At 51.6% G+C, this 27865-nt stretch overlaps 4 protein-coding genes across 18 annotated transcripts in view; 2 read left to right on the top strand and 2 right to left on the bottom strand.

Annotated features, from left to right (window-relative positions):
* USP49 (ubiquitin specific peptidase 49) overlaps window positions 1–10142 on the top strand; it is an 85771-nt gene extending 75629 nt beyond the window's left edge. For 2 of the 4 annotated variants that reach the window (XM_038554029.1, XM_038554028.1), the window contains exons 5-7: window positions 1827–1935; window positions 2494–2699; window positions 3675–5108. In XM_038554029.1, coding sequence (XP_038409957.1) covers window positions 1827–1935; window positions 2494–2699; window positions 3675–3865 — 506 coding nt within the window. In that variant the 3' untranslated portion in view covers window positions 3866–5108. The other 2 variants (XR_005367689.1, XR_005367690.1) reach the window with 2 other exon arrangements.
* TOMM6 (translocase of outer mitochondrial membrane 6) lies at window positions 643–11470 on the bottom strand. 2 transcript variants are annotated; one of them, XM_038554046.1, is made up of 3 exons: window positions 11270–11470; window positions 10692–10796; window positions 643–2245 (listed from the first exon to the last, which is right to left on the bottom strand). In XM_038554046.1, exons 1-2 carry the CDS (start codon window positions 11395–11397, stop codon window positions 10700–10702), a joined length of 225 nt encoding a protein of 74 aa, XP_038409974.1. In that variant the 5' UTR covers window positions 11398–11470; the 3' UTR covers window positions 643–2245; window positions 10692–10699. The 2 variants fall into 2 exon arrangements, with proteins under 2 accessions (XP_038409974.1, XP_038409973.1); XM_038554045.1 differs by lacking the exon at window positions 643–2245 and adding an exon at window positions 10143–10463 and having other exon boundaries at window positions 11270–11464.
* PRICKLE4 (prickle planar cell polarity protein 4) lies at window positions 11463–18624 on the bottom strand. Of its 10 annotated transcripts, none has more exons than XM_038554038.1 (8): window positions 17631–17702; window positions 16456–16581; window positions 15359–15502; window positions 14773–14880; window positions 13989–14126; window positions 13527–13730; window positions 12768–12972; window positions 11478–12290 (listed from the first exon to the last, which is right to left on the bottom strand). In XM_038554038.1, exons 3-8 carry the CDS (start codon window positions 15488–15490, stop codon window positions 11932–11934), a joined length of 1146 nt encoding a protein of 381 aa, XP_038409966.1. In that variant the 5' UTR covers window positions 15491–15502; window positions 16456–16581; window positions 17631–17702; the 3' UTR covers window positions 11478–11931. The 10 variants fall into 10 exon arrangements, with proteins under 10 accessions (XP_038409971.1, XP_038409970.1, XP_038409969.1 ...); XM_038554037.1 differs by lacking the exon at window positions 17631–17702 and adding an exon at window positions 16684–17175; XM_038554042.1 differs by lacking the exons at window positions 16456–16581; window positions 17631–17702 and adding an exon at window positions 17183–17300 and having other exon boundaries at window positions 11475–12290.
* On the top strand, window positions 18142–27865 carry FRS3 (fibroblast growth factor receptor substrate 3). 2 transcript variants are annotated; one of them, XM_038554030.1, is made up of 7 exons: window positions 18142–18224; window positions 19860–20003; window positions 21552–21640; window positions 22536–22722; window positions 25129–25290; window positions 26133–26290; window positions 26566–27865. In XM_038554030.1, exons 3-7 carry the CDS (start codon window positions 21575–21577, stop codon window positions 27481–27483), a joined length of 1491 nt encoding a protein of 496 aa, XP_038409958.1. In that variant the 5' UTR covers window positions 18142–18224; window positions 19860–20003; window positions 21552–21574; the 3' UTR covers window positions 27484–27865. The 2 variants fall into 2 exon arrangements, with proteins under 2 accessions (XP_038409958.1, XP_038409959.1); XM_038554031.1 differs by lacking the exon at window positions 18142–18224 and adding an exon at window positions 19375–19563.

Genomic DNA, 27865 nt, shown 5'->3' with positions numbered 1-27865 from the left:
CAGGGAAGGAAAGCTGTGGTGAAGGTATGGGATGCATTATTGTTGCTTATGAAGTTTTGAAACTATCAGTCTTCTCCCTCTCTTTGTGGCCACCTTAATCAAATGGAGACAGAGTCAGTAATTTCTTTTTCTTTGTGAATTTCATTTTAGGGAAACAAAAGCCGGATTCTATATTGTTTTCATGGTAGCTCACATACTCCCTCTACTGAGAGTGGCAGTCACTGCCAGGGTTCCTAGGCAGTGCTGCAATAATTTTGAAAAATGTGCTGGTGAATTAGAACGTAAAATAAGGCCAGGACTCCTTTTGAATTCTCTTTCTGTTCATGCCCCCACATATCATGACCACCAGGCCTAGTAAAAGGTTCTGTGACACACCCATTCTGCTGCAGTCCATTATAAGAACCAGCAGCTCCATATCCTATTGTCACAGGAAGCCCCGTGAAGCATCCTCTGGTTGTGATTTGCTGCCTTTCATGAGTGGTATAGACAGGACTTAGATGGCAGGCTCTTCAGACACTGAGACCATGATATCTCAAAGACAATGATTATCACAGTGGACCACTAATTTTATATTCCCATCCATTCACCAATCTAATTAATTTAATAATCAAGCAGTCATTAGTAAATGGGTATAGAGAAGGCTTCTGATGGAAATTAAGAGAACTTTATTTCCATTGTTTATTTGATGTAATTTAGAAATGCTTTCCTCTCACAATTTGGTATTTTTAGAAACAAAATTAGAGTCTGAGCACTGGTTCTTCTTTGGACTGGATGAATTTGGCCAGCCTTTGTCCACCTGGTCCTCCATGTCCAGCAGTCTGCTTTTATCCAAAAATTAGGTACAGCATAAAACTATAAAGCCAGTTTCTTTTCTAAATATTTGTATATGCCACAAACAATTCATGCTGAAAAAAAATCTGTTTACATATCCTGTCCTTTGGTAATCCTGTGCCACCTTACTTTTTTCCTAAGCCTGAAATATATGATTTATTCCCCATTTTACAGAAGAAACGGAGGTTGAGAGTTTGAACAGCATACAACTAGCTGTGAGCAGGAGATTGAATTAGGCCTACCTGATGAAAACAAAAATGTTTAAAGTTATATTCTGGTGTGTCATAATTTAAGTGATAAACCCATATATATAGGCATAGAACCCTAATGTGCATCTATGCTGCATGCATGCTGTTGCAGTGACCCTTCAGTATATTCCATTAATAAATCCATGATATCAGGAATATACCACCCTAAACCCATACCAGTTTTGGAGGCTACTGATGCAAAAATTTAGAAATGGATATATCAGGATTAGGTTTGGTTTTTCGTTTAACTCAAATAATAATGACTAAAATAAGATACAGGGTTTTTTTTGTTTTTTGTTTTGTTTTTTGTTTCTTGTTTCTTGTTTTTTTTCTGTTTTATAAAAGAAGTCTGAAGGACATTCAGGGGTTAGCACAGTATCTGCACGGCCATTGGGGGATCCAGGCTCTTTCCATTTTTCAACTTGACTAGTTCAAGGCTTCTATCCCCAAGGTTACCTCATGGTCGAAGAAGAGCAGTTGCAGTCATCGTAAGAGTGCCCCCACACAATCATCTCTTTCCTCTCTGGCAAAAGAGCTGTAGCCGCACCAGGAAGGCACGGGGGGTTGGGGGGGGGGGTCCGCTGAGAAATAGAGTCTGACAGGGTCACAGCACTGCTCCAGATGAAACTGAGGTCCCAGTACTGAGAAATAAGGAGAGGGCATATTGGGTGGCAAGTCGTCTCACCATAGCTAGGAAAGAACAAGACTCCTCACGATCTATGTCTTATACCTTCCCAAACCATATAGGCAAACGACGAAAATCCAATCCCAAACCCCTTGTTCTGAGTGAAGCTAGAAAGCAGTTAATGATCTACAGACTACCTCAGGTCCTCCGGCTGCACCTTAAAAGATTCAGGTGAGCTTGCTCTGGGGCCTCCCAGGTGGTTGTGAGCTTGGGGATATAGCTGCTTCAAAGGCTTTGGTGAGGGCAGATGTCTCCTTTGGTGTTGGAAAGGGAAGCCTGTTCCCTAGAGACCTTGCATGTTCCATGGAGATGACATGCTTCCCGCCCAGGAAGGCATGTTAACGTGGGGGCCCAGGACAGGGCTTCAGCTCTCATGGCCCTGTTTCATCAGGTAGCTCGCGCTGGGTGTCTGTTGCTTGAAGATTCTCTAGCCTCACCTGGGCTTATGTAAAGTCATCTTCAGAACCGAGAATGACATAGTCTGTGAAGAGAAGAGCAGGCAGTAAACTACAAAAAGATTATCGCCTGAACTGCTTGTTTTAGGGACTTCTAGTTTCAAAGTACGTCACGGAACGTTCACAGGAAATACATGTGGACACTGATCACTGTTTTATTGATGCAGAAGCCAAATCTGAAAGGTTACGTTTTCTTGGTTCCCTGTTTTACCTTCCTTTACCTAGGATAGCATATGCCATTTTTTACTATAAGAAACTTCTATCCCTGTTTTAGGTGGTCTGGCCGTAATCATCGAGAGAAGATTGGGGTCCATGTCGTCTTTGACCAGGTATTAACCATGGAACCTTACTGCTGCAGGGACATGCTCTCCTCTCTTGACAAAGAGACCTTTGCCTATGATCTCTCCGCAGTGGTCATGCATCACGGGAAAGGGTTTGGCTCAGGACACTACACAGCCTATTGCTACAACACAGAGGGAGGTGCGTGCGCTTTACTCTGTGGGGTGGGGGACACGGAAAAGGGTTGGTTTGTCCACATTCCATCACTTTCCTTTTATGTCATCTATAGGGGGATATTACATACATTAAAATCTAGTGGAAAGAATTATGAAAGTTGGATTCAATTTTTGGATATAACACCAAGTGACAACATAAGATTGTTCTAAGAATTGACAGGAACTGACACATGTAAAAGTACTTAGCACGGTTCCTAGCACATAATGCTCAGTTAATGTTTGAGGCTTCTCATGATTCTTAATACTTCTACAGACCTCCATTTCCGTCGTAGTTATGCAGAAATGCTATGACTCTTATAATCTCATGGAGATACTGTATGAATCTCACTAGCCCCAGCTCACGATAGAGCTGAAGCCATTTCCCGAGTACTTTCTATGTCCTTACCACCTCCCTCCCTTACTGTGGGAGGTGTGGGGATACAAGGGCCCCTTCCAAGGAGCTTTCAGTCCTGGGCATCCCAGACCAGAGCCTCCCATCTACTGCACTGAGGAGGGTGGGCTTCGGCTGTGTTTCTCATAACGAACCCCTTACCCCTCAAGGTAGCTGGGTGGAATAACTTTTTATTCCTTCTAAATTTCCCTTCATCACTCCTCCCCATGTACATTTCACCTGTGCTCCTCCTCTTCCCATCTCTTAGCCCGTCTTCAGGCTGCCTTTGTAGAGGGCCCTAGTAAGCAATGAAAAAGCCTGGATAAAATGAGGACAGAAATTACAGCCAGTCGATACTGTAAGCAGTATTTTGGTGGGCTTGGGTGGAGTTGAAGCCAGCCGTCACAGGGAAATCTATTGGTTTGTTTACCCCACCACCAGCACCACCAGTCAGGGGTTGGCTCTGTACAGAACTCCTCTGTCCCTTTCTTCATCTCCTGGTTTTGCCTGCCAATTGGAAATACAAGTGGGGTAGTCACTTTCTCTCTTTCTTTCCTTTGGTTTTCCTAGGTTTTTGGGTCCACTGCAATGACTCAAAGCTGAATGTATGCAGTGTCGAGGAAGTGTGCAAAACTCAAGCCTACATCCTTTTTTACACTCAAAGAACAGTTCAGGGCAATGCAAGAATTTCAGAAACCCAACTCCAAGCTCAGGTGCAGTCCAGCAACAACGATGAGGGCAGACCACGGCCCTTCCACTGAATGGGAGGCATGTTTCAAGGACTGGCTTGCTTTTAAATTGTTGGTGTTTATACATCTTTCCTCTTACAGGAAGTAAGGTTTAGTGCAGGAACAGAATACTAAGTTTGCCTCACTGGGACTACAGCAGAAGGTGCCAGCCAGGTGACTCATGTCTTATCCTAAAATCTGTAGTCACTTCCTTTTGAATGGATTGGGAATTCCCTCCTTTGATAAAACAAATCAAAAGGAGTAACTTCTATGAAGATTCTTTCATCAGTTGCTTCTGAATATAGAGGATCTGGGTGGAGGAAAGAGGGGGTAAATTGATCATATGCAGCCAGGAGAGCAGCCATGTTTTCTTTCCATTATGTGATCCCCCCACTAATCAGGATCTCCTTGCAGCCCCAGAAGAACCCTCCTGATGTGAGCAGCCCTGGACACAGCACGTGAAGGGGTGGGGGCAGGGGCCTGGGCTGGCAGCTTGCCGGATGGAATTGGTTCCAAGGCAGGAGGTGAATAATAAGGATTTGTTCCCACAAAGGAAGTAACCCTCAAGGGTTGAAAACTAGCAGACTTCCTTTTTTAGGGGATAGCAGTAGAAAAGCGGAATGAGATGCATAGAACAAATTTCCCCATGCAAAATGGGAGGTTTTTCAAGTCTCCTACCTTCCCTGGCTAGCTAGTGCCATCATTTGATCATTCCACATCATCTAAGACTGGCATGAACATCCCTTCATTCTGAAGAAGGAGCAGTTCATATGGGGAAGCAATAAACTGGCAGATGACCTGTTCTTTGTTGCATGCTGAGCCTAAGGGTATCTCTGGCTGCCCAGTTCCGTAGCATATCCCTGGTTCAGGTGTAGGGCAAGCACATGGTTTGGTTTAAACTGGTCTTTAGGTCAGTTGTCCAAGGCTGTCTCAGAACTCAGTTGAGGGTAGGCAAGGATGCCTGGCAGTCCCAGTCTTATCTGAATGCCCATCACCTGTTCTTGTCTTGGTGCAGGGTGCAGCTTTTCTTAGCCTGCAGCTTCTTTCTTGCACCTGGAGGGCCAGAACATTCTTGTTTGGGAACTTCTGCTTTCCTAGGGCTTAGGAATCTGCTCCCTGATGTCCAAACAGTTCATTGCTGCTGTCCCTGGCCTGTTTCCTCCCCAATTTGATAATCCCTGTTTCTTTACCCACCTGCATTCAGCCCATTGGAGGGGGGGAAAAAAAAGAGTGCCCTGTCCTTTACTTAAGTGCTAGTAAAATACATCTTTCTTTTTATAGCGGTTAAGTTTGTAAGTGGAATGAAACTGCCCAGATGGAAACCCTCCTCCCCATCAGAGACCACTGAATTTACCTTCTCACTCCTGCAGTTAGACTCACCAGGAACAGCAAACGCCAACCGGAACTGTCACTGCAGGGGCTGCTGCAGCCTGCCTCAGCCATCAGTATGAAGCTGAGTGTCTCATATTAAGGTTTCAGTTCAGGTAGCAGTACTGTTGTCACTCAAAGGAAGCAGATATGGAGGGAGTTTGGGAGAGGGTGGGATGTTGGGAAAAGAGAGGGTAAGAATGAGGGTCATAGCTTAGGGGTTTCGGTGAGCCCCATTTCCAGATCAGATCTGTAGCATGTGCTGTTGACCTCTTTTGAGATGAACTCTCCCATAGGACCTGCCAGATAGCGCTGAGACATGGAAGAAATTCAGACAAAATGGCTCACCCTGATAAAGAAGGGGGAGTGACTATATTTTAAATTAAACTTGCTTTTTCCAACACTGTGAGGTTTCTGTAATACTTAGCTTTTATTTGGAAGCGATAGCGTATGGCATTTTTTATGCTATTTGGTTTATATGGTCTACTGCAGGCTTCTTTGTACAAGCTTGGCCTGGGCTCGCCCTCTCCTGGACACTGTTTTAAAGTGTTACAGCTGCCCATGTTGCCAGAGGCTCTGATATAAAGCTGTACTCTCTAGATCCACATTTTTAAGTTGGCAGGATTGATGATGACTTTTTGCAGCAATGGAAAAGTTCATTAACTCAACAAAAACAAAAAACAAAACCCAAGGAGAGTAAAAAAGAAAATACAAATTGTGCCTCATCTGTCTTTGAATGCTATATTTATTATTCTAGAAAAAGAGAACTTACAAATGGAAAAGAACTAATAGAGCATCTACTTCATCCCTCCGGCTGTCCAGGGGGAAATACTTAAGAAAAATGAACATTTAATGAAAAATTAAAAGATCTTCAAATTTAATTTTTAAAGATAGTTTTATACCAAATATTTATAAGAATTATTAAGCAGATTTAAGGACTTTATGAAATAAGCCCTTAACTTAGCTGAGCACCCCTGTATCAAACTAATAAAATTGTTTAAAATAAGTTGGAATAGAAACCACTACCAGAGTCCTCACTGAGCTGCATACTCTCGAAGGTGCCCCTGCAGTCACAGACACCTCAGGTACCCAGAGGCAGCAGCACTAGACGCTGTTGAGAAGTTAGTATTTATGGAGATTTTTATTAAAGAGTTCCCTGCTGCATAAGCCAATGGCTGTTGTGAGGGAAGTGTCCCTTTGCCTTTAATTTATTTACATATTGGAAGTAGATGGATTTCTTAGTTGCATCTTACTTTAAACTGAAACATTCTAAAGAGAAGAAGATAAGAACAAGGTAGACATTGACTAGATGCTGCCAAATCAAACCCAAGATCTCCTAACTAAACCTTATGGGGCCTGCTGCTCCCAGACAAGTAGTTAGTGTCCCATTCCAGGAACCCTTTGTAGTTGGCTGGTGTGTTTACTTTCTGCTGTAGCCAGCCAAGATGAATGCACCCTGGCCCTCAAAAAGGATTTTTACCTCAGTCTAGTTTGACCCTCATACTTGTGGTTGCCTCTGAGATAAGCATCCATGCTAGTTTAAAAAAAAAAAAAAAATTAGGAATGCCCTTAACAGCCAGGAACTGAAGCTCTTATTAAATGGTGGGCAGAGCTCTTGCCAGTTTTGATCCAGCCCCTTCTTGGGCCCTCTGAGGGGGGCAGTGCCACACTGAAAAGAATTTCCAGATGTCTCTTAAAATGTCATGAATAAAATTAGAAACTGTAGAAGTGTTAATGTGTCCTATGGACTCAATAGCAGAGTTTATTTTTGTTTTTAATGGCAAGGCTTCTAGAGTCAATGATTGTATGAGTTCCCTACTCTGGCTATGCTTATAGCTCCATCCAAGTGCAAGAACTGATGAAGTGAATTGGCTGGCAGTGGGGCATAAGCCTGAGAGAGGTTGACAGTAGTACAGAATGAAAACTTGCTTGGGTTGTGGGGGTGGGATGTGGGTGGGCAGGCAGGGAGGGGGAGATGGGAGTTTGTTTTACTTATTGATAAAGCTTTGTGAACTAATTTTATACAATTCATAACATTTGGTGCCTTGTACCCAGTTATGGTTTGCATGGGATTGAAAAGATTAAGGGAAAAGATGCCTCCTTGTCATTTTGGGTGACAAATGGGTCTGTACAGTGTAAAGGACATTTGATATAAGACTTTTAAAAAGCATTTCATCTCATGTGTGAAAGATAATTATTCTTACCAGCAGGTTCTGAAATTTTACTGTGTAATGTCCAAAATCTTTGGATTTGTGACTATTCATCAAATGGCTGCTTTTCAAGGCAGACTGTATACCCCGTTCTGTCTCAGCACCTCTTTTACGTTCCAAACATTAACTTGGGCCTTTTCGGGTAGGCTGGGAGTGCTACTTCTTCCCAAACATATACTATACCCTTGTCGGGTTATATATTATGAGTGGAAGAGTTGTTTTTCCAGCTGGTTGGGAGAGCACAAATGTTCAGAAAGGGCCTTTTTTTCCTAATGCTGGACAACTTAGGATAGAAGTCGAACAAAAATGGTTCCTCCTGAAGGATTACCTTCCTTAGTTCTGAAGTTCTTTTGCACAAAATTTCAGGAAGCAGTGTAGAACACAATCCCCAATATGTGAACCTTTAGATTATAAGGCAAGCCAGTGCACTGTGTAATATGTAAAAGAGAAGGCTCAAAGAACCTACCCCAGCCCTCCAGCCTCTTCCCCTGGCAGGTGCTGACTGGGATGATGCTGAGTGGCTGAGGAAGGGGAGAAGACCCAGTCTGCTCACCTGCAGGGCTGTTTATAGCCTGTTCCTTTTACTCTGATCTTAAGGTTTCCATTGAGCTTGTGAGACTTCACCAAAGGGTGTTTAAAAAGCTCACCACTTGAAGCACATTTGAAAATTGGTTCTTTCGGCCTAATTACTGCCCTAATTAATTGGGTGAGGTTGTACTTTTGGAGCAAAATCTCCCATGGTAACTTAGTTTTTTACTGGGTAAGTATGCATCTCCCTGGTGGTTCAGATTCTTTTTAAAATCAGCACTAAAGCTGAAAGCACCTTCTGACTGTGAGTTTAGTTTAGATCTTTCACATTTAACCATTGTCTTGGTCTAGGGCTTCAACTGACCAGTGTTTATTCTTTCAACCCACACATTGCTCTAAATACACTATAGCTAGCCACTCCAGCATTGATCAAATGGTCATTCTTGTGGACTCTTCCCATACTTATTTCTGCTGGCACGTTTCCATTTAAAATCTAACCACGTAATCTGAGATTTTTGTAGTGCTATGTTAATCAGCCAGGGCTAAAAATCATATGACAAATGTGAAACCGACTTTGCTTGGGAAGAATGTTGTGTTGGAATGGTGAAGGCCAGCATTTCAATTTATGGAATTCATAACTGTTCATCAGAATTTGGGAAAATTGTAGATTTGATAGCTTTACTTGCTAAATTCTTAACACTGAGGAATTAAGCCAGTTTAAATGAAACTTTACCTTGCCAGTATTACGGCTTTATAAACCCACTAACAGTAAATTCTATTCCTTGAAGCTAAAACGTAAAATTTTGAGTGAAATACAAATTATGCTTTGGAAGCTGCCATGTCTTAATTTGCTGGATTTTTATTTTCAATCTTAAAAAACTTTGTAAAATAGAACTCTTCACAGTTATGAGTAGATCAGGCCGCAGACCAAGGATCTGTTTCATGCCTATGAAGAACAGGAGATGCTTGTATTATCTTAGCAGTGGTCTGATGCAGATCTGAAGGGGCTTAGAATTTATGCTGTGGCTTAAGTTTCCTTTCTGGTCACCATGGGGGAGGGTTCAAACCCAAGCTTTGCTCTCATGCGTGTGACCATTTCTCATCCTAACACCTAGTAAGATGGGTGTTAAGACCTGTCAAGTCGTCTGTGGTCCTAGCGTAGAATCTTTCAGGGTCTTGGCTTCTTGGTAAGCAAGCCATCCACAGGCCTGAATTCACACATGCTCAACCTCCTCCCCAACAGATGGAGCCTACCTGACGACTGTAAGAGAACAGGACTTTGTAAAACATACACAATCTGATTCTCAAGATTTCTTAACGAGATTTATGCCGGTTAGGCCACTGTGGTGCATTCATACTGACCCCTCCATCCTTTCCAGTTCATACCCTTTAATCCCATATCCCTTCCATAGGAAACTTGACGTGGAAAAGCAGGATTTTAAAAAATACCTAATAGATGGGCTCCTGGCTAGCTGTCAGAGCATGCAACTCTTGATCTCAGGGTCATGAGTTGGAGCCCCATGTTGGGTGTAGAAAGACTCAATAAATAAACTTTTAAAAAATAAATGCCTAGAATAAAACAACCAGAACAAAATTGCCTAGGGGGAAAACTGTCTCTCTCCACATCTTTCTGAGCCTACATGAGTCTTTTCCACTGCCAGTTCCTTACATATTCCATTTCCAAAGAACTCCCAACTCTTGGGACAGTGGCACTACCGTGAGTTTCAGGTCAGAGAACATCTATTTCCTCGTGAAGGAAACAGCTTCCTCAAGCAGTGTCACTTAGTACCCGCTGCCCAGGCTGACTCACCTTGCCTCCACCTGCGTATCACTGCCCTCTTTCTCCCAAGAGATCCCACTCGATTATAGCAACAATGCCCCCCTGGTGCCTGGAAAACCCACCTGGTGCAGTAAAATGCTATGCAACACCAAATGGCTTCTTCCCCTACTTCTGCTCAACAGTGGAAATTCCTCAAAAATCACGTTTCACCTTATGTTGGCATCAGTGTACAGTGGCTACGGTTTTTTCTTTTTTTTTTTTCCTTTTAATATGAAGCAAACCATCTCTGTTACAATTCATGTTTGGGGCTCGTTCATGTCTCTTGAGTGTGAAATAAAAATCATGTTTTTATGATTTTTGTAAATCTTGACTTTTTACACCTTGTTTTTGTAAGCTGAAGTTTCTTATTAAAAGAATAAAATGATGGTCTTTGTATACGTCTTTATTCCAAATATTTCTTAAAATATCATTAGGTTATTCCTCAGGACAAGAGCAAAGATCACCTCCTGCAGAAACTTAGGAACTATGTACAGAACTTTACAGAACAGAGGACAACACTTTGGCTGAAACCTGACTGCTGACCAGAGAATGGAGTTCTGAGTGGGCTCAAGGAGACGAAGCAATTGGGAAGGGAAGGTGGTCTGATTGAAGCTTCAACTTCCAAGAGGGCTAAGTCTTGTGACGGTCATAAATTGGAGGCTCTAGTTTTGGAAGGTTCAAGTACAGCACAGGGGGTTCCATGTGTCTGCAATCAGACAACAGGACAACAGTGGCATTAGAAATGTAAAAGCACTGGAGGAAAATTAGTAAGAGACTCAAAATTCCTCATAACATCTGTAAACACATTTAACTAGGAACAGCCAAGGACTTCTATCAAATCTCCTTCCTGTATTTTGTGAATAGATGACAAATATTATTGCTTCTCTCAACCTCTGGAGCTCCCAGACCCGCAGAGCTCAGGTTAAGTTCTTACCTATTTGGCTACACCCCCGGCTGAGGTGCCATTAGGTCAATGTCACTCAAATTCCTAGCCAGCCAAACTCCCGCAGCAAAAAGTCCCAAATTGAGGATCAAGTTCCTGGAAAAAGAACATCTCATTAACCCTGTCGTCCCTGACTCACTTGTCTTTAGTTAAGGAAGGATACTGGGGGGAAAGACTTGCCATCACCGCCCTGGAAAAAGCTTCGGAGGCATAAACGCTTTTAGAATTGCAAGAACGTAGAGCTTTACAATGGTAGGTTGCCCAAGAACTACATGGTTACTTGGAGTCCGTTTCTGTATCCACGGAGCAGAATCAAATGCAAAGGACAATTAAACACTCGCCTAGGGCCGAAAGGCCTGTTTGTGTTGGCGCCTTTTTCCCGGGTCCCCCTGGTCAGGGTGAGAATTCTCTAGACATAGCCCAGTAACTCAAAAGATCGCTTCTGCCGCACGGGAACTCTCCCAGCCAAGGACCGCTCCAAAGCTCAGCCAGAGCAACGCAGAGGCGCCAGGCAGGGCGCAGGGGGCTCGGAGGGCCGGAAAGGGACAAGCTCCCGGGGCCTCGGTTACCTCCGGAAGTCGTTCCTGTCGGTGGCGAAACGGTAGACGCCCCGGAGCCAATCTCCCACGTTGTCTGGAATTTCGGGTGCTTCATTTGGCGCGCCGGCCGCGCTCACGCCGACCCCGCTGGAAGCCATAGCGGCACCCTCACGATCCGCAAGGCGTCTCCCGACGCACCGCGTAGGCGCCGGCGCCCGCAGAGCACGCCACTTCCGGCCTCGCACTTCCGCCGGCGACGGGCCGGCAGGGGGCGCCGCGGCCCGGGGGAGAGCGAGAGGTCCCGGGCTGCGCGTCCACGAGCTCCGCGAGGCGGGGAGCTCCCTCCAGGCCTGCGGCTTGCCCGCCTAGGCACGGCCACACGTGGTCTCTGCGTGCTCCCTTCATTGGCTCAGGAAGATGCTGGGGCGGGGCCGCCCCAGCCGTGGGGGTGGGCCTAGGGGCTAGCTCAGCAGGGGACGCGTAACTTTGCGGGGTGGGGTTCCCCCAAGAAAGTCTCCGTCTGAAGGCTTAGGATGCGCAGGCTTAAGAGGAGCACTCCAAGTTTGTGACCTGGCCGCCTCTCCCAGGGGTGCCCCTGACTGCGTTCAATCTAGGATGTTTACAGGGTGAGGAGATCCTCGCTCTCCCACCAAACCGATCACGCGCCCCTTCCCCTTCCCCGGGCTGCGCCACTAGCAAATGGCGCAGTGTCTCCTGGAGGTGTCGCTGTCCCCAGCCTGGAGGCTTCCGGGGGACTTCCAGGGACCGGGAAGGCGCTGGCCTAAGAAAAAGCCTTCGGGTTCCGAGTCCGAAGAGGAGGAGCAGGTGGGGCAGGGGGCGTCCTCCCTGGCGTCGAGCGGCTTCTCCAGCCGGCCCCGTTCCTGCCCTTGGGGTGCCTCCGTCCGGTCCCCAGCTCGATCTTCCTGCTCCGGGCTGGATGGAAGCGGCCCTCTCCGGGCCTCCGGGCCGAAGCGGGAGGCAGCGGCGGGAAGGGCTGCTCGGGAGACGGCCGCGGCGTCCTCCGCTCCGTCGAGGCCCGCCTCCCCTGTTGCTGGCCGGGCCAGAAACGCGGGTCTCAGAGCCGGGAGCCCCTCTCCCGGATCCGGGCGGGGAGGGCGCCAGAAGCCGGATCCAGCTGGGGCTCCGGCCTCTATCCCGCCCCGCCCCCGGGCCGTGCGCGCCGCCGCCGCCGCCGCCGCCGCCGCCGCGACGCCGCTCCCGGGCACCCCCCGCCCCCGCGCGTCCCCGCCGCCGCCCAGCAGAGGGCGGCCGCGTCCCCAGTCCGACAGTGAGTCCCGCGCCGCAGCCCCGACGGTGGCGCGGGGTGGGCTCGGGAGGCCCTGGAAGCGCTCCGGCCAGGGACGCGCGGTGAGAGCTGCGGGCCCCGAGGCTCGGGTCTGGGGGGTGCGGTGGGGGGACGGGACGGCGTGGGACCGGGGCGAGGGTCCCGGCCCGGGAGAATCCCCTCCTCGGCCCAGCCCAAGCCGCTGCCCCCTTCCCCCCGGATCTGCACCTTCTCCTCCCTTACCAGGGGACGCCCTCCCTTCCAGTGCCGGGGCCTGGCTGGAGCCGGCAGCCGAATAGCGACGCTCAAAGCAGCGGGGGCAGCAGGGGCCGCCCCCCGGCACGGCGTAGCGCCCCCCGCCCAAGGGCCCGGCGCAGTCCTGGCAGCAGAAGTGGTTCTCGTGCCAGCGCCGCCCCTCGGCCTCAGTGCAGCGCCGGGAGAAGATGAGCTGGGAGAGGGGGGAGAACGGCCCGTTCATTCATTCATTCACTCATTCATCCACCCAGAACCACGCCTTTTACCCAGTTAACGCTAAAGCACGTCTACCGACATCCCCTTTGATCTACTCAACCACTCGGGCGCAGGGAGGGTTGACTGGCCTAGCCGGGGTCCCGCTAGCAGGTGGCACCGCCTGAAGAAGCGCGACCCCGGTCGCCGGGACTCCCAACCCAGGGTTCCGCTCTGCCTCTTGGGCTCCCATTATGGCAGTTCCTCGCCTGATCAGGACAGCACTGGGCACCCGGCAAACCGAGATGAACGCCTGTCCCTGCTCCGGAGAAATCCTCTGAGTCCCAGAAAGTCTGGGGGCCTTTGCTTGCGGCAGGGGAGGGCACAAGGCGACGGGTCCCCATGCCCAGGATTCCAGTCAGAGCCACAGGGAACACAAAGGACCCAGGCTGGTTCGGAGTCCTCCACTCCGCGGTACCGGCAGAGGTGTCCCCTTACCTCTCGCCGCGGTGGACCCTGGGCAGCCCCCTCCCAGCAGCCCTCTTGGGGCTGTACCTGGTCACAGGCCGGGCAGCGGGGCCGGAGCAGCTCTGCGTGATGACGGCCGCAGTAGAGATGCCCGTCGTGGTAGAAGTAGATGAGGTCTATCAGGGCCTGGCCACAGGCCTGGCAGGCAAAGCAAGCCGGGTGCCAGCGGCGCCTCTCTCCTGCCCGGGCTGCGAACACTCCGTACTCCCCTGGCCTCAGCGGCTCCCTGCACTGCCGGGTCAGGCGCTGGGCTGGTCAGAGGCTTCCCTCCTGGCTCTTCCATCTTAACCCCAACCCAACGGTTCCCCCTGGCAGGCCCACCTCCACTGCAGGCTCCACGGAGAACCCCTAAAGGTGGCCTCTCTTTTTGGAATTTGCCAAACTGTCAATCCCCAACCCCTGTTTCCCCACCTGAGCCCCTGGAGCTAGGCCCTTCTACAGAAGTGAGAAGGCAAGGAGGAATGGGGGGGGGGGGGGCGCACTACATACCTTCTCACAGGTGTGTTCCACCAGATTGGAAAGTACCAGGCAGGCCACCCCCTGTCCCAGGGCCTCCCGCCTCCGCTGGGCACAGAAGAGCCGCAGCTCGGCCAGCTCATCCTCTTCAAAGGCCAGGCAGTAGCGTTCCTGCAGAAACAGGCCTCCACTGAGACTGGGAGAGCCCCAACAGGCAAGGCTGGAGTTTGGAGGGAGAAGGCTTAGTTAGCTGCTGGGTCAAAGGAAGGTTGTAGAAGCTTCTGGAGGTGCAGAAGACAACGGCACAGAAGGGCACAGAGAGAGGGAAGAGAGCTGGAGTAAGCCTACCTCAGTCTCACCTGCCCCCGGGAATGGCCACCACTCAGGTCCTGACAGCCCACAGCACTAAGCCCTGTCACCACTTATCTAGATCCTTACCCCCAGGGAGCTGGAGCTCACTGTCACTTTCTGTTGTTTTTCCGATTTATTCCACGTTCCCTGGTCTTGCCCGCCTAGCTGAAGTGTAAGCCTTTTGTCTGGGCACACACTAGGGCCTCAATAAATACTTAACCATACTCTCTACATTTGTACATTCCACTATTGGTTTCCGAAGTTGTTCATGTCCATTTTCTCATTTGCTCTTCAACTAAGCATTGTGGGCAGAGCAGATGCTTTTGTACCCATTGTGAAGACTTGGAAACTCAGGCTGGGGAGGGGAATGAGTTCCCCAGTTAGCGGCACAGCTGGGTCCTAGTTCCCTATCCTCTGGAGTCTGGCCCCACAGTAAAAAGAGGGAGGCAGAGAGAGGGAGACCCACATCACTGTCCTGCGGAGGCAGCTGCTGCAGGAGGATCCGAAGCCCAGGCCAGATGGAGGCCCCGTCTGTGTCCAGGCAAGGGAGCCCCAAGCTCAGAACTTCGGGATCCTGAGGAGATGTGGCAGGAGAGGGGTGGTTAGTTTTGCCTTCCTCTTCTTTCCTCCCTCCTCCTCCCAATCTGGAATGATTACCATGTGCCCCCCTCCAAGATCAAGACAAGGACAGCTGATCCACTCCTGCATTTGTGGTCTGATTGAAGCAGGCTGGGGAGGCCCCACACCCCCAAATGGCATCCTTTCTTATGCTTGAAATCAATTAGTCTGGGGCCAAAGCCTGGAGTTGGCTTTGACAACACAGACTCCCCAAGAGAGGGAACGGGTATTCATGTGAATAAGTTTAAAGTCGAACCCCCATGTCCCCATCCCCCATCCCAAGGGGGCTGTAGGGACAGGGGTTCCTGCAAAGAGAAAAGGACCACAGGAGATCGGGCTCAAAGGCTACCTTCCAGGCGGGTGGTAGAAATGGGAGGAGGCCTGTAGGATGGAAGGCAGGTTGGCCTCAGAGGGAAGGGAAGGGCTCCTACTACCTGCGCAGAAGTCTCCTCAGGGTGCTTGTCTGGCAGGTGGCCTGGGTCACTGTCTGAGTTGGCTGGTGGACCTGGCTCTGGAGGGGTGAGGCTCTCCCCTTGATGGGGCCAGTCAGAGCTCGGCACTGACATTGGTGACAAAGTCTGTCCAGAAAACAAGAACTCCCATTTGTCAGTCCCTCATGTACGATGTGCCAGGCAGGGCTAAGTGCTTTGCAGGCATGGTCTCCTTCTGTCCTCCCAATGACCAGATGAGGTGGGTGGTTCTCCTGTCCCCATTTTATAGATGACTACACTGAGGCTCACAGAGCATAAATGCCCAAAGTCACTCAGCTACTAAGTGGCTGAGCCAGATCTTGAGGCCAGGCCTTTCAGAAACTCCCAAGAGTTCTGAAGCTCAAATTCTGGGTCGTCCCAAGATTGGGAAGGAGGAAAGAGGAGGCCCACAATGGAAGGAGAGGCCATTCTGCCTTTCTAATGAGCCTTTGGGAGACTGGCCCCTTCCCCACCTCCCCAGTGTCAACTCCCACCATTCATCATTGTGCACTGAACACTCCACTGAACCTGCATCCTCATGCTCCCAACACAAGGGCCACTTTGCCAGCTGCAAGCTCAAGACAGTTCCTCATCTTGTCTATAAGCTCAAGGACAGGAAAATCCCGTGTGCTTTTGGCTTCTACCTATAGCAGCAATTTCCCATTTTATTGAATAATTCTAAACACATCTCTTTGGCCCTCCTTGGGGCCAGCCTTAGCAGGACCACAGGATCTTGGGGGTGAGGGTGACCACTGAAGTAGAAAACAGATGGGCCCTGCCCTTAAGGAGCTCATACTCCAAAAAAAAAAAAAAAAAAAAAAAGGAGCTCATACTCCTGTGGATAAGAGAGAGATGAGACTAGACTGAATAGGGCCAGAGCTCTAGGCAGGTATATATGGCACTCTAGGAGAAAAATAACCAGAGCAAACTTTTCTGTAATGTTTACTCTGTGCAAGGGACCAAAATAGCACTTTACATAATAGAATGCATCCTTAAAACAATCCTATCAGGTAGTTTCTGTTATCCCAGTTGAGAGCTGAAACAAACTGAGGTTAACTTGCCTAAGGTCACACTAAAAAACTGGGGGATGTCCTAGGAAGAAGTTGCCTTTGAGGTCTAGGATGGATTTTGACAGCAGCTAGGGCACAGGAGGTCCTCACCAGATCCCAGGCCTCTATAAAACTCAGCTGTGGAGTTGAGAACAAGGTTTGGACTCTTAACAGTTATATTGGTTCCCAGCCCTCCCACCCCCTTCAGACGTCCTGTGCCACCCATCCCTGCTTCCACACCCATCTGCTTCCTTCCTGTTCTGTCATGTTTCCTGTGGAAAGCAGCCAGGATGGGCTGTTCACATTCAGGGCCAGGAGTAGCCACTTCCCCTGACAGCACTGCCCCTGCTCCATCCAGGCGGCAAGAGGCACTTGGGAGAGGGTTCGGAGCCACCTGGGACCTCAGGGTGGATTTGCACCCTCTTCCAGGTTCTAGTTTGTCTGCAATTGCCCCGCACAGAAACAATGCTCAGAAGTCAGCTCTCACCCCTCACCCTTCCATCCTCCCATCTCCACTCAGCCCTGGACCCGGTCTTACTAACAAGCTGGATTTCTTCAAGAATCCCCCTCCTTCTCAGGGCTGAACCCTGTCTCCCGCCCCCGCGCAGGTGCAACCCGGTTCAAGAGTTCACTCTTCCCAATCCGCCCCTGCCCTGGAGGGCAGAGCCTGCACAGCCCTAGGGACCAGGGAGGTAAAAGGATGGGAAGGTTTTCCGCGGACAGCGAGAGAGAGAAGTACCCGGCCCTGCCAAGTGTCCCCTCGACAGATTCCTAGGGCTTGTTCTTGGACGTCCCCGGGAGTCGGGAACCCCGGGGTTCCCAGTCTGGGTGCTGGGAGCTTAGGGGAGGGCACGGGACTCCGCCGGGGTCTCACCCTCGCTGCGCGCCGGCGTCCGGGCAGCTCTGGACGGACCCCGCCGGCCGGCCCCCCGCCCAGTCCCCACCCTGAGGCCTCAGCGCCCGCCCCCGCCCGCCCCGGGAGCGCCGCCCGCCCTCTCCCTCGCCTCCCGCGGCCCCCGCCCGCCCCTCCCGGACTGGAAGAGCGGGCAGCTGGCGCGGGGCCTGGAGTTGCAGCCGGAAGGACAGGATCTGGGGGACCGCAGGGTGGAGAGTGCAGGCTCCACTGCCCCTCCCCACTCCCAGGGGCTCGCGAAGGCACTGCGCCCCCGCGGGCACGGGGCGGACACCTGGGAGCCGCCGTCGGGCCGGGTCTTCAGTCATTGGCGGAACCGTGCGCCTCTCCGAGCCGGCAGGTCCCCTCAGACCCTCCTCCGGCCCCGCCCCTCTCCTCACCCCTCTCAGTTGCCTCCCCCGGTCCCCAGCCCTCTTTAGGGATTCTTCATCTTGCCTTTCTCCCTGCAGGCAGGCCGTTCAGGCCCTTCCCCTATCTTTTTTGTCTCTTCCCCCGACCCCGGTCCCTCTTCTGATCCGGGGAGTGGAAACCTCCGGTCCCATCTCTGGGTCCCTTCTCGGCCCCGCCCCCGCCCCGCCCCGCCCCTCTCCGTGGGGCTAGCTCCGCGGCTGGCCCGGAGCGCCCTCTGGCGTCTGCGCATGCTCCCCGCTCCCGACTGCAAAGTCCTCCAAGGGGACCTTCTAGGCTGCGCGCTGGTCGCCCCCGATCGGGTCCGCCCGCCCGCAGCGTCTCGTTGGTGCTGCCGGTGACCTCCGACCCCGCGGCCGCGGGGCGGGGCGGGGCGGGGAGGCCTTAGCTCCGGGCGGGCGGCGGCTGCTGCAGCGGGACCCGGGAGCGGGGCCCGGCGCCGCCCGGGCCGCGGGGCGATGTGAGTCGGGGCGCGGCGGGGCGGGGACGAGGCGGTTCCACCGAGGCCGCACCGCGCCGCGCCACAGCCTCCGCTCCCTCCCGAGGAAGCCCTGGGCGGGCGGGCGGTGGAGTCCCGGGGCTGGGGGCGGGGATCTGGGACGGCGCGCGGCCCCGACCTCCCCCATCGCTTCCCGGTGTCTGTAGAAATTCCCTGACAACCCCGCCACCCGAATCTGTCGCTCATTCCCCAGAACCACCCCACCCCCAACCCCGGACACACCTCGGCTTGTCCTGGAGCCCTTGGAACCCCCTCACTCCTGCGAATTCTCCTGTTCACGCCCGCAGAGCCACCACTCTCCGGAATGCCCCCCAGATGCTTCCAGAGCGCTGCGGTTCCTGATCCTGCATACGCCCCGTTCTCCTTGCACCACGCTTTAATGCAGAAAACTTACCCATGTTTCCGCAAGCCCTCCTATATTTTGAGTCCCCATAACCCACCCTGACACTCCCACCTCCGATCCACACCTCTGGGGGACCAGAGCCCCTACCTGTCCCAGCCACTGTAACCACCACCCCCCCCACCCCACCCCCGTCACTGAAGTGTCATGATACGTTCTGATATCCTAAAGACAAACGAAGGGGACAGAAAAAGGTGCAACACCCTCCCCCATCTTGCACCCTATAGTTCTTGGTTTCACCCCCAGACTCCCTGTTGGTGGCTCCAGCCTCAGTATTTTCCCGGCTGCCTGTCTTCAGGCTGTGCACACCTCCCTCAGCCTTTTTCCTTCTTGCAGAGCATAAGCCAGACCAGAGGGATGGGGGTCCCTTTACCGGGAAAGCTGTAGGAGGAAGCAGAGCACAAGGGTCCCCTGGGAAAGGATATTGCTTTTGGAAAGCAGGAGGGTGGGATTTCAAGGATCTCCAAGGCCCTGGCTTGTCAACATGTCCACCTGGGGCTGAATCCCCTGGATCCCTGAAATTTTGATTTATTGTTAGCGTTTATGTTAAAATTTTAGGCGTTACAAAGCTTGGAGAACAGAATATCTATCAAGTTTCCAAATGTCAGATGGAGGGAGCGTAGCTTGTCCTGGAAGGGGCAAATACCCGTTTTCGTGACCATTTTACTACGGACTTAACCGCTTTCAGGTTAATTAAGCCAGAACCTCGCCATTTACAGAGGTTTCCCTTGAAAACTAAGGCCTTGAGGTGGGAGGTAGGGGATTGTCTTGCCAGAGTCTCCCAGATGCTTAGTGCCAGCTTAGATCATTCGTTTCCTGAATCTTAAGCCAGCATTCTTTCCAGTACATCACAGTGTCCTTTTCAGAAAGCTCTCTGTAGAGTTAAAGTTTTCTGCAAAGGTAAGGTGGTGGTTTTGGTGTTGGTTGTAACAGGATTCAGATGGGTTCTAGGGGCAACTGAAAAGGCTGTCTCCGACTTCAGATTCCTTGCAACTAGGGTAGTGGCTCCCTTTCAGGGCCTGGGGGGCTTGGATTTGTGGCCCTTTGGCCTTGAACTCACTCTCTTCATTGTGTGTCCTGTCAGGACCTGGAACAGATATCCAGGTGGGATGGATTGACAGCAAGTGAATTCATTAACAATTGGGGGCGAGCATGGAAGGTTTCCGCTAACTTGTGGTCTTTGTTTCCTGTGCCAGGTGAGCCCCAGGTGTGTCCCAGAGGGATCCAGGTGACTTCTCTGCAGACTACTTGCCATGATGCCCCACCAAGAACAGGGGGAATAAAGTGGGGGTCCTTCCCCATGCCCCTCCCATGGTCAGCTCCCCGATGGCCTGGGTGAGGTGAGAGCTGTGTAAAGGAGCCACTCTTCTGGAGTTTTCCAAGTCGGGAGGAATGGGGGATATCAGTCAGGATTGTTCAGGGCTTTACACATTCAGTGGGAGTTCCTGAAGGATATCTGATCTTACAGATTCATTTTTTCAAAGATATATTTATTTAAAGATATATTTATTTAGTGAGGGAGAGGGAGAGGGAGAGAGAATCTCAAGCAGACTGCTGAGTGCAGAGCCTGATGTGGGGCTCAATCTCATGACCCTGAGATCACGACCTGAATTGAAATCAAGAGTTGGAGGCTTAACTGACTGAGCTCCCCAGGTATCCCTTATAAATTGATTTCTTGCATCAAGTTGCAACCCTTCTGGTTGCGACTGTTCTGTGCATTTGTTTGCTCCCTAAGGTCACTCCAGTTTGGCGGTCTCCTCTCCATTCTAGACAAAGGCCCAACTGTTGTGACATGTAATCCAAGTGCTATAATCCTGGAGGGAAAAGCCAGATACTAAGGCCTCTGGTCTCCTTTTTAGACAAAGAGGAGCAAACCCAGAGTTTTTTTTTTTTTTTAAAGGAAGAAATGCATAATCAAGGTTATAAAAAATGTGCTGTTTTGAATTTAGTCTTCTTACTGTATCTTGACTGTGATGTGATGCCTCACAGAAGAGAACATCAAAAAGATAAATTTGAAGTCCATTTTGGGATGGTGGTGAGGGAAGAAAAAAGAATTTGAGTGATGTGGGAAGGGTAAGGTAGAAAAGAGGGGAAAAAAAAAGAAAAAGAGGAAGGTCCAGACCAAAGTGTCGGGGACTCCCAAGTTACAGTTTCTCTGCTGAATCCACATGAAGGCTCTGGATTGGCATCCAGCTCCCTCTGAAGAAAATCACTTTTCTGGTTCCCTGCCTTTTATATTATTTAATTTAATTTAATTTAATTTTATTTAATTTTATTTTATTTTATATTTTATTTTGTTTTATTTTATTATTTATTTTATTTTATTATTCTATTCTATTCTATTCTATTTCTATTCTATTCTATTCATCTTTTCAAAAAAGAGAGGGAGAGAGCATGCAAGCAAGGGGATGAGCAGAGATAGAGACACAAGCAGACTCATGCTGAGCATGGGGCCTGACCTGGGGCTTGATCCCACAACCTCGAGATCATGACTTGAACCAAAATCAGGCATCAGACGACTGACCAATCTCACCACCTAGGCACCCCTCCCTCTTTGTCCATGCTTTTCCTGCTTTACAGGCTTCCCATTGCTTGCATTATCTCATACAGAATGCTCCTCACTTCTCAGGGTCCAGATCAGATGTTACCTCTGAGAAGTTCTCTTCCTTTGCTCTGTCAGCATTAATCTTTAACACATCCTAACTTGAATTAATGTTTATCTGACACATGTCTGGCCCTGGATTGAGAATATGAGTGTCTTAGAGGAGGGACAGAGTCTTCCTATGTCCAAGCGGAGGTGATCTTAACGAGGTGGTTCTGTCAGAGTCCCTAAAGTGGGGCTTTCCAGAGCTGACCTAGATTACCTTGTCCATTGCATTTTCCCCTAGGGTGGCCTGGCTGTTCTGACACCATGGGGAGCTGCTGCAGCTGCCTGAACAGAGACAGCGTCCCAGACAACCACCCAACCAAGTTCAAGGTACTCGCAACCTCCTCCTCTCCTGGGCTCCCTGGATGGCTCCTGGGCCAACCTGTCAAGTTGCCGTTGCCTCCCTAGAGAAGGTGAAGTGACAGGCCAAGGTGGTGGCTCCTTAAGACTTGAGGCCCAGACCGCTGCCCATTGCGTGGCTCTCCTATACCATGAATGTCCTACCGAGAATGAAGAAATACTGGGATTCAAACATCGTGCCTTTGGAACATCCACTCCTACCAGTATCTCTTCATAGCTTTACATATATATTTTTTTGGAGGAAAAAACAAGTCTGTGTTTGTGAGTTAGTATACATACATAGATATGCATTATGCATGGTAAGCCCTATATTAGCGTTTGCTGGTGGCTTTGGGAAGCTAAGGCCAGGCCCAGTGGCCCCGGGCATCCCTGGCCCCTGCCACCTCACTTCCCTGTAGGGGAGTCCCCTCCTCACACCCAGCTTTTGAGGCACAGGTTCTCCTGCTTGCCAGAAGAGGGAGCCCTCGGCAAGGTCCTAGAGTTAGGGAAGTGGTGGAGGAGGTCTGTGTTCTGTTCTCAGGGGCCTTAAAATTTTAGCTTGAAACGTCATGCATTGGCATCTGGTCCTTGGGCAGGGGTCATGGACCGTCAAGGTCCTCTAACCTTGGTCATCAAACCATCTGACCTAGGAGGTCAACTGACCACCCCCCCCTCACTGCCCAAGTGCCAAAGCCGAGGCCTAGCGAAGGGCAGTGGTCAGTGGCACTGCTGGATCCGCTTGGTCTCCTGGTGATCATGTGGCATTCCAGAGAGCCCCTTGGCTCCCCAGCCCTAGCGCTGCATTGGCCTGCCTCCCAGTGGCTCAGGGACCGCTATGCATACTCATTGAACTCCCCCCTGACCCTTCTGTTCTCTGCCCCCCTAGGTGACAAATGTGGATGACGAGGGGGTGGAGCTGGGCTCCGGAGTCATGGAGCTGACACAGAGTGAGCTGGTCCTGCACCTGCATCGGCGTGAGGCTGTCCGCTGGCCCTACCTCTGCCTGCGGCGCTATGGCTACGACTCCAACCTCTTCTCCTTTGAGAGTGGCCGCCGGTGTCAGACGGGCCAGGGTGAGTATGGCTCCTGCTGCACACCAGGAGAGGGGTTTGTGCCCCAGGGCAAGTACTGGGGCAGGAAGTCAGAGCTCAGGGGGCCGTGGGGAAGCCTGCTGACCTGGTGGATATTACCCAGAGAAGGGAAGGGTGATGGCCAAGAGCACATAGCGTGTTCAAAAGAAACTAAGTGGACTCCCAGGCCAGTGCTCTTTCAGCTCAGTCATTGGGATTCCAGTCTGGGTCCTTTTGTGGGGGCATTTATTGCATAGCCCGTGGGAGACAGCCAGTGCTCCCTGGCCAGAACCTGTCTGGGTAAGCAAGTGATTTCTCCTTCCTCTGTACCCTAGTTTGAGGGTATATAGAAACAAATTTTCTTCTGAGCCCCCAGGTCATAGACCCTGGAGCCCGTGAATAACGAAGGGTCAGGCTGGAGGCTCTAGTTACCTTGGGGTTGCGTGGCTTGGGAATGCTAGGCTTGGCAAGGTCAGACTCGGGTCTCTGATGTACTGAGTAACCACCCGGAGGTTAATATTTGTCTCCTGTCGCCTGGAGTGTGATGTTTTCTCCCTTCCTCCCCTTTCTCTCTGCAGTCAAGGGTCAGAGAACGGTGATCCTTCAATGAAGTCAAGGTTAGAGCCTGTCATGGCTCTTTGAAGGAGTAGCATCGTCTGGGCTTATCTCTTAGGACCCAGACCCAAGCTCTGGGTTTCTGGAAAGAACCCAGGCCAGGCTTGCATTAGATGCGGTTAGGGAGGGGACTGGGGAGGTGGGATGAACAGGCTCCCCTGATGAGGCCACTGTCCACAGCAGTGAGTCTCTGATGTTCTGGGAGCCTTCCCCTCCATGCATCTTCCTCTTTGGGCTTCCGAAGCAGAGGTGCTTACGTTGGCTGAACAGAAAGAAGACAGGAAGGGACTTCTTGTCATGTGTTTCATCTGCACTTGGGATTCCAGAGGGGCTGCCCTAGGCCCCCACACCGAGTTCTCCTCAAACTCCAGGCTTTCCCAGGCTTTTCTGGCTCCTAGTATATCTTGCCAGCAAAGTCCTTTTCCATCACTTCCTCTCTATCCTTGCTGTCTCATTCCCGCAAATCTCATTTTTCATATGTCAGCCGGGTTTTATTGATCTCTGTTCTGGATATATGCATGCGCATAGACCCCAAGTAGCCTCCCCTGAGCCTTGGGCCCTGCTGTTGCCAGGATGGGGTGTGCAGAAGCCCAACACGCCAGGGGTACCTTTGGATCCCTTGAATCACCCTCAGCCAAGTCCTGCTGTCCCTGGGACTCTGAGGTGCTGCATTGGGGTCTGAAGGGCCATAGGGCAGCCAATGAAGAGCTAATGATTGCCTGGCCACGTGTGTCTTGTAGTGAGTCTGCCATTCTTTCTTTCTTTCTGCACCGGAGTTTAAGTTCCATGAAGTCAGGGGCCTGTACAGAGTAGACATTCCCTCTCTGGCTGGGTACTGGACTAAGTACAGTGAACGAACAATGAACAGGGAGAGACTCTCCTGCCTCAAAGAGCTTGGACATGGTTGTGCATCAAGCCAAGAGTTGGTGCCCTGGGTAGAGCCTCTTTTTCTGAGGAGCAAAGGGTGGTACGTGGAGGAGGATGGGGGCAGCATGTGAAGTGGTCACTCATTTAACACAGTAATGCCCCCACCTTGCCAGCAGAGGAGACCCCCAGTGGGTACCTGAAACCACAGATAATACCAAACCCATATATATTCTGTATTTTCCTATACATGTGTGCCCGTGACACAGTTTAATAGGTTTAATATGCAAACGAGGCCCAGTAAGAGATTAACAACAATAACTAATAATAACAACGTAAAACAATTGTAACAATGTCCTGTAATAAAAGTTACATGAACGTGGTCTGTTCTCTCTCAACGTATCTTACGGTACTACACCACCCTTGTGATGACATGAGAGGATAACATGCCCACGTGATGAGAGGAAGTGAGGGGAATGATGTAGGCAGTGTGTGGTAGTGGTAGGCTCCTACTGATGTTCTGACATCAAAAGGAGGCTCATCTGCTTCTGGACCCCAGGTGCCTGGGGGTAACTGAACCCACAGAAAGCAAGACTGGATGAGGGGCAATACTATCCTTTTCTGCTCAGATGTTGACTTCTCCCCTTACCTGTGTACCCCTCACCTGTGCACATGACTGAGCTGTGAGGAATACAGGTGAGGTAATAGATCTCTAGATGGTGGTAATGGATGAGGGGAGGGACAGGTGGGCCCAGTTCCTTCCTGAGCTCTCAGATCTTTGTGTTCGGGATGAGGGGCCCTTCCGCCCCCTCCAGGCCTGGGACAAGTTCAGAGGCATTCCCTGAGTGTTGTGCGTCTCTTCAACCTCCTTGGTCCTTGCCTGTTGGTACATGGTCAGAGGAGCCTCATTTTTTTCCTTTCTTCCTTCAGGGATATTCGCCTTCAAGTGCTCCCGGGCCGAGGAAATTTTCAACCTGCTTCAGGATCTGATGCAGTGCAACAGCATCAATGTGATGGAAGAGCCGGTCATCATCACACGCAACAGCCACCCGGCCGAGCTCGGCCTCCCTCGGGCCCCCCAGCCTCCCAATGGTGAGGAGACCCCATCCTCAGCCTCCATGATTGTATACACAGGCCCAGTCCCTGCCAATGCGAGGCCTGGAGGCACAAGTCAGGCAGGCAGGCAGGCGGGGACGGCTGGGCCACCCAGCCAGGACAGTTGCCCGACATCCGATGACTCTTGGGGACAAGTAAGTCCTTTTCTGGGCCAATCAGGCGACTCAAGCTGCGGCTGGGGCGTTCTGGGCCTTGTAATGACGGATGGTCCGGGAGCAGACAGGAAGACACTGGGTTTCCATAGCAACAGCAGTCTGGAGCTAGTTTGCTTTCTTCTTTCTGTCTACTGGGTCATACCCATCTACCTTTCCTGATTTGGTGTGGGCATCTTTGCCCATGCCTGTTTTCTGGAGAGGTTCCCACACCTTCCTCTGGTTTATTCAGTGGGTCCACACTGAGCCCCTCCTCGGTGTTCTGCTCTTCGTGGGCTGGCCTGCGGCAGGGGGTGAGGGGGGGTAGAAGATAGAAGAATGCAGCCTCTGATGTTGGGGAGTTTCCCCAGAGCTCACTGGCAGAGCTAGAATGACTTGAAGGGACAGTTCAATGACGACAAGGTGACCCTCAGTGTTTCAGCTGAGGTTGGACTGGGGGACGTGGGGCTCACCATGAGCTTTGAGGGAGGGGGTGGGATTAGAGAACAGAGAGGTGGAAGATGATGGGGGGCTGCCGGTTAAATGGGGCCCACCGTCCTGGGGGCCCTGGGAATGTTTCCCCTCAGGTTGGAGGACTCCCAGGAAGCCACATGCTCAGCTGCAGGTGGTTGTCAGGCGGTGTAAGGACCCCCACTGCCCACATGGGCTTGTCTCCTATGTGTCCAGCTCTAGGCTACACTGTCTCCAGCTTCTCCAATGGCTTCCTTGGCTGCCCAGGAGAGGGCCCGAGATTCTCAGCACCCCGGCGCCCTTCGACAAGCAGCCTGCGACACCCCTCGCTTGGGGAAGAGTCCACTCATGCCCTCATTGCTCCTGATGAGCAGGTGAGCAAGCAGCTGCCCTGCTCCTCCCCATTGGCCTGGGTGGAGATGGGCCATCAGGAAACAGGGCGCCTCCTAGGGATCATGGGCAGGGAAGAGAATTGATAGGGTCCCTTACTGTCCAGAAAAGGGATGCAGCTTCCCTGGGAAGTTTGGAGGATGTGGAAGAGGTGGAAACTCCAGCTCTTTTCCCCATATTTCTCTTACCCTGTCCCTTCTGCTCTCTCCTTCCTCCCTGCCCTTGGGCTCTCCTGCTTCACCTGGACTCCTTCCCCCAGTCCCACACCTATGTCAACACGCCAGCCAGTGAGGATGACCACCACAGGAGCCGGCATTGCCTGCAGCCCCTGCCCGAGGGCCAGGTGCCCTTTCCCCCACAGGTCCGGGCCCCCGACCCCCGTGACCCCCAGGTGTTCTTGCAGCCGGGCCAGGTGAAGTTCGTGTTGGGCCCAACCCCGGCTCGGCGGCACATGATGAAGTGCCAGGGCCTCTGCCCCAGCCTGCATGATACCCCCCCCCACCACAACAACAACAACGAGGGCCCTTCTGAGTGCCCGGCCCAGCCCAAGTGCACCTATGAGAACGTCAGTGCGGGGCTGCGGCCAGGGGCGGGCTGGAGACTGAGCACGGAGGAGCCAGGCTGGAATGGCCTTGCCCACCGCCGGGCAGCCCTGCTACACTACGAAAACCTGCCCTCCCTGCCCCCTGTGTGGGAGAGCCACACCCAGCGGCTGGGGGAGGAGGCTGGGGATGACGGAGACTCGAGGGATGGGCTCACTCCGTCCTCCAACGGCTTCCCTGATGGTGAGGAGGACGAGACCCCGCTCCAGAAGCCCACCAGCGCCCGGGCTGCCCTCCGTAGCCATGGCAGTTTCCCTGTGCCACTGAGCCGCCGCCGAGGCTCCCCGAGAGTCTTCAACTTTGATTTCCGCCGGCCGGGCCCTGAGCCCCCCAGGCAGCTCAACTACATCCAGGTGGAGCTGAAGGGCTGGGGTGGAGACCGCCCCAAGGGGCCCCAGAACCCCTCGGCCCCCCGTGCCCCCGCGCCCACCACCCACCCCACCCGCAGCTCAGACTCCTACGCCGTGATTGACCTCAAAAAGACCGTGGCCATGTCCAACCTGCAGAGGGCGCTGCCCCGAGACGATGGCACTGCCAGGAAAACCCGGCACAACAGCACCGACTTGCCTCTGTAGGGACGTCCTTCCTCCCGCTCCGCCTCACGCTCCTGTCCCCCGAACCCACACCCCGGGTTCCAGGCTGCTTTGCAGAAGGGCACTGAGGTGGAACCAGATGCTTCCCTCTGCTGGCTGGTTCCCCCAAGACACCAGCCACTAAGTCTCCTGGTCTCCAAGTTGGGGAGAGAGGAAGGGTGACCAGGCGAGGAGGGAGCCATGATGTAAACTGTGAAGGGTTCCTCCGATGCATCTAGCACCCTCCCGTTACGTCCATTTGTCTTATCTGTCGTCTGTGTGTTTTCTTTGGTTGAAATTTTGAAACATTTTGTACCTGTTGATTTTATTTATCAGTTTATTTTTCTATTTATTGTTTTAAATGTAATTTAACATATTTATTATT

The sequence above is a fragment of the Canis lupus genome, chromosome 12 (assembly GCF_011100685.1).
Source record: "Canis lupus familiaris isolate Mischka breed German Shepherd chromosome 12, alternate assembly UU_Cfam_GSD_1.0, whole genome shotgun sequence".
In the NCBI taxonomy this organism is placed as follows: Eukaryota; Metazoa; Chordata; class Mammalia; order Carnivora; family Canidae; genus Canis; species Canis lupus.
The sequence above is the reverse complement of the archived record's forward strand: the minus strand, read 5'-3'. Positions and strand labels throughout refer to the sequence as shown.

Coding starts and splice junctions, on each gene's coding strand:
- TOMM6 (XM_038554046.1), bottom strand. CDS start 11,397: ATGGCTTCCAGCGGGGTCGGCGTGAGCGCGGCCGGCGCGCCAAATGAA. Junction 10,797..11,269: donor GACAGGAACGACTTCCGGAG/GTAACCGAGGCC, acceptor TTCTTTTTCCAG/GAACTTGATCCTCAATTTGG.
- PRICKLE4 (XM_038554041.1), bottom strand. CDS start 15,490: ATGTCAGTGCCGAGCTCTGACTGGCCCCATCAAGGGGAGAGCCTCACC. Junction 14,881..15,358: donor CTGAGGAGACTTCTGCGCAG/GTAGTAGGAGCC, acceptor ACATCTCCTCAG/GATCCCGAAGTTCTGAGCTT. Junction 13,731..13,988: donor TGGAACACACCTGTGAGAAG/GTATGTAGTGCG, acceptor CTGACCCGGCAG/TGCAGGGAGCCGCTGAGGCC.
- FRS3 (XM_038554030.1), top strand. CDS start 21,575: ATGGGGAGCTGCTGCAGCTGCCTGAACAGAGACAGCGTCCCAGACAAC. Junction 21,641..22,535: donor ACCACCCAACCAAGTTCAAG/GTACTCGCAACC, acceptor CTGCCCCCCTAG/GTGACAAATGTGGATGACGA. Junction 22,723..25,128: donor CCGGTGTCAGACGGGCCAGG/GTGAGTATGGCT, acceptor TTCTTCCTTCAG/GGATATTCGCCTTCAAGTGC.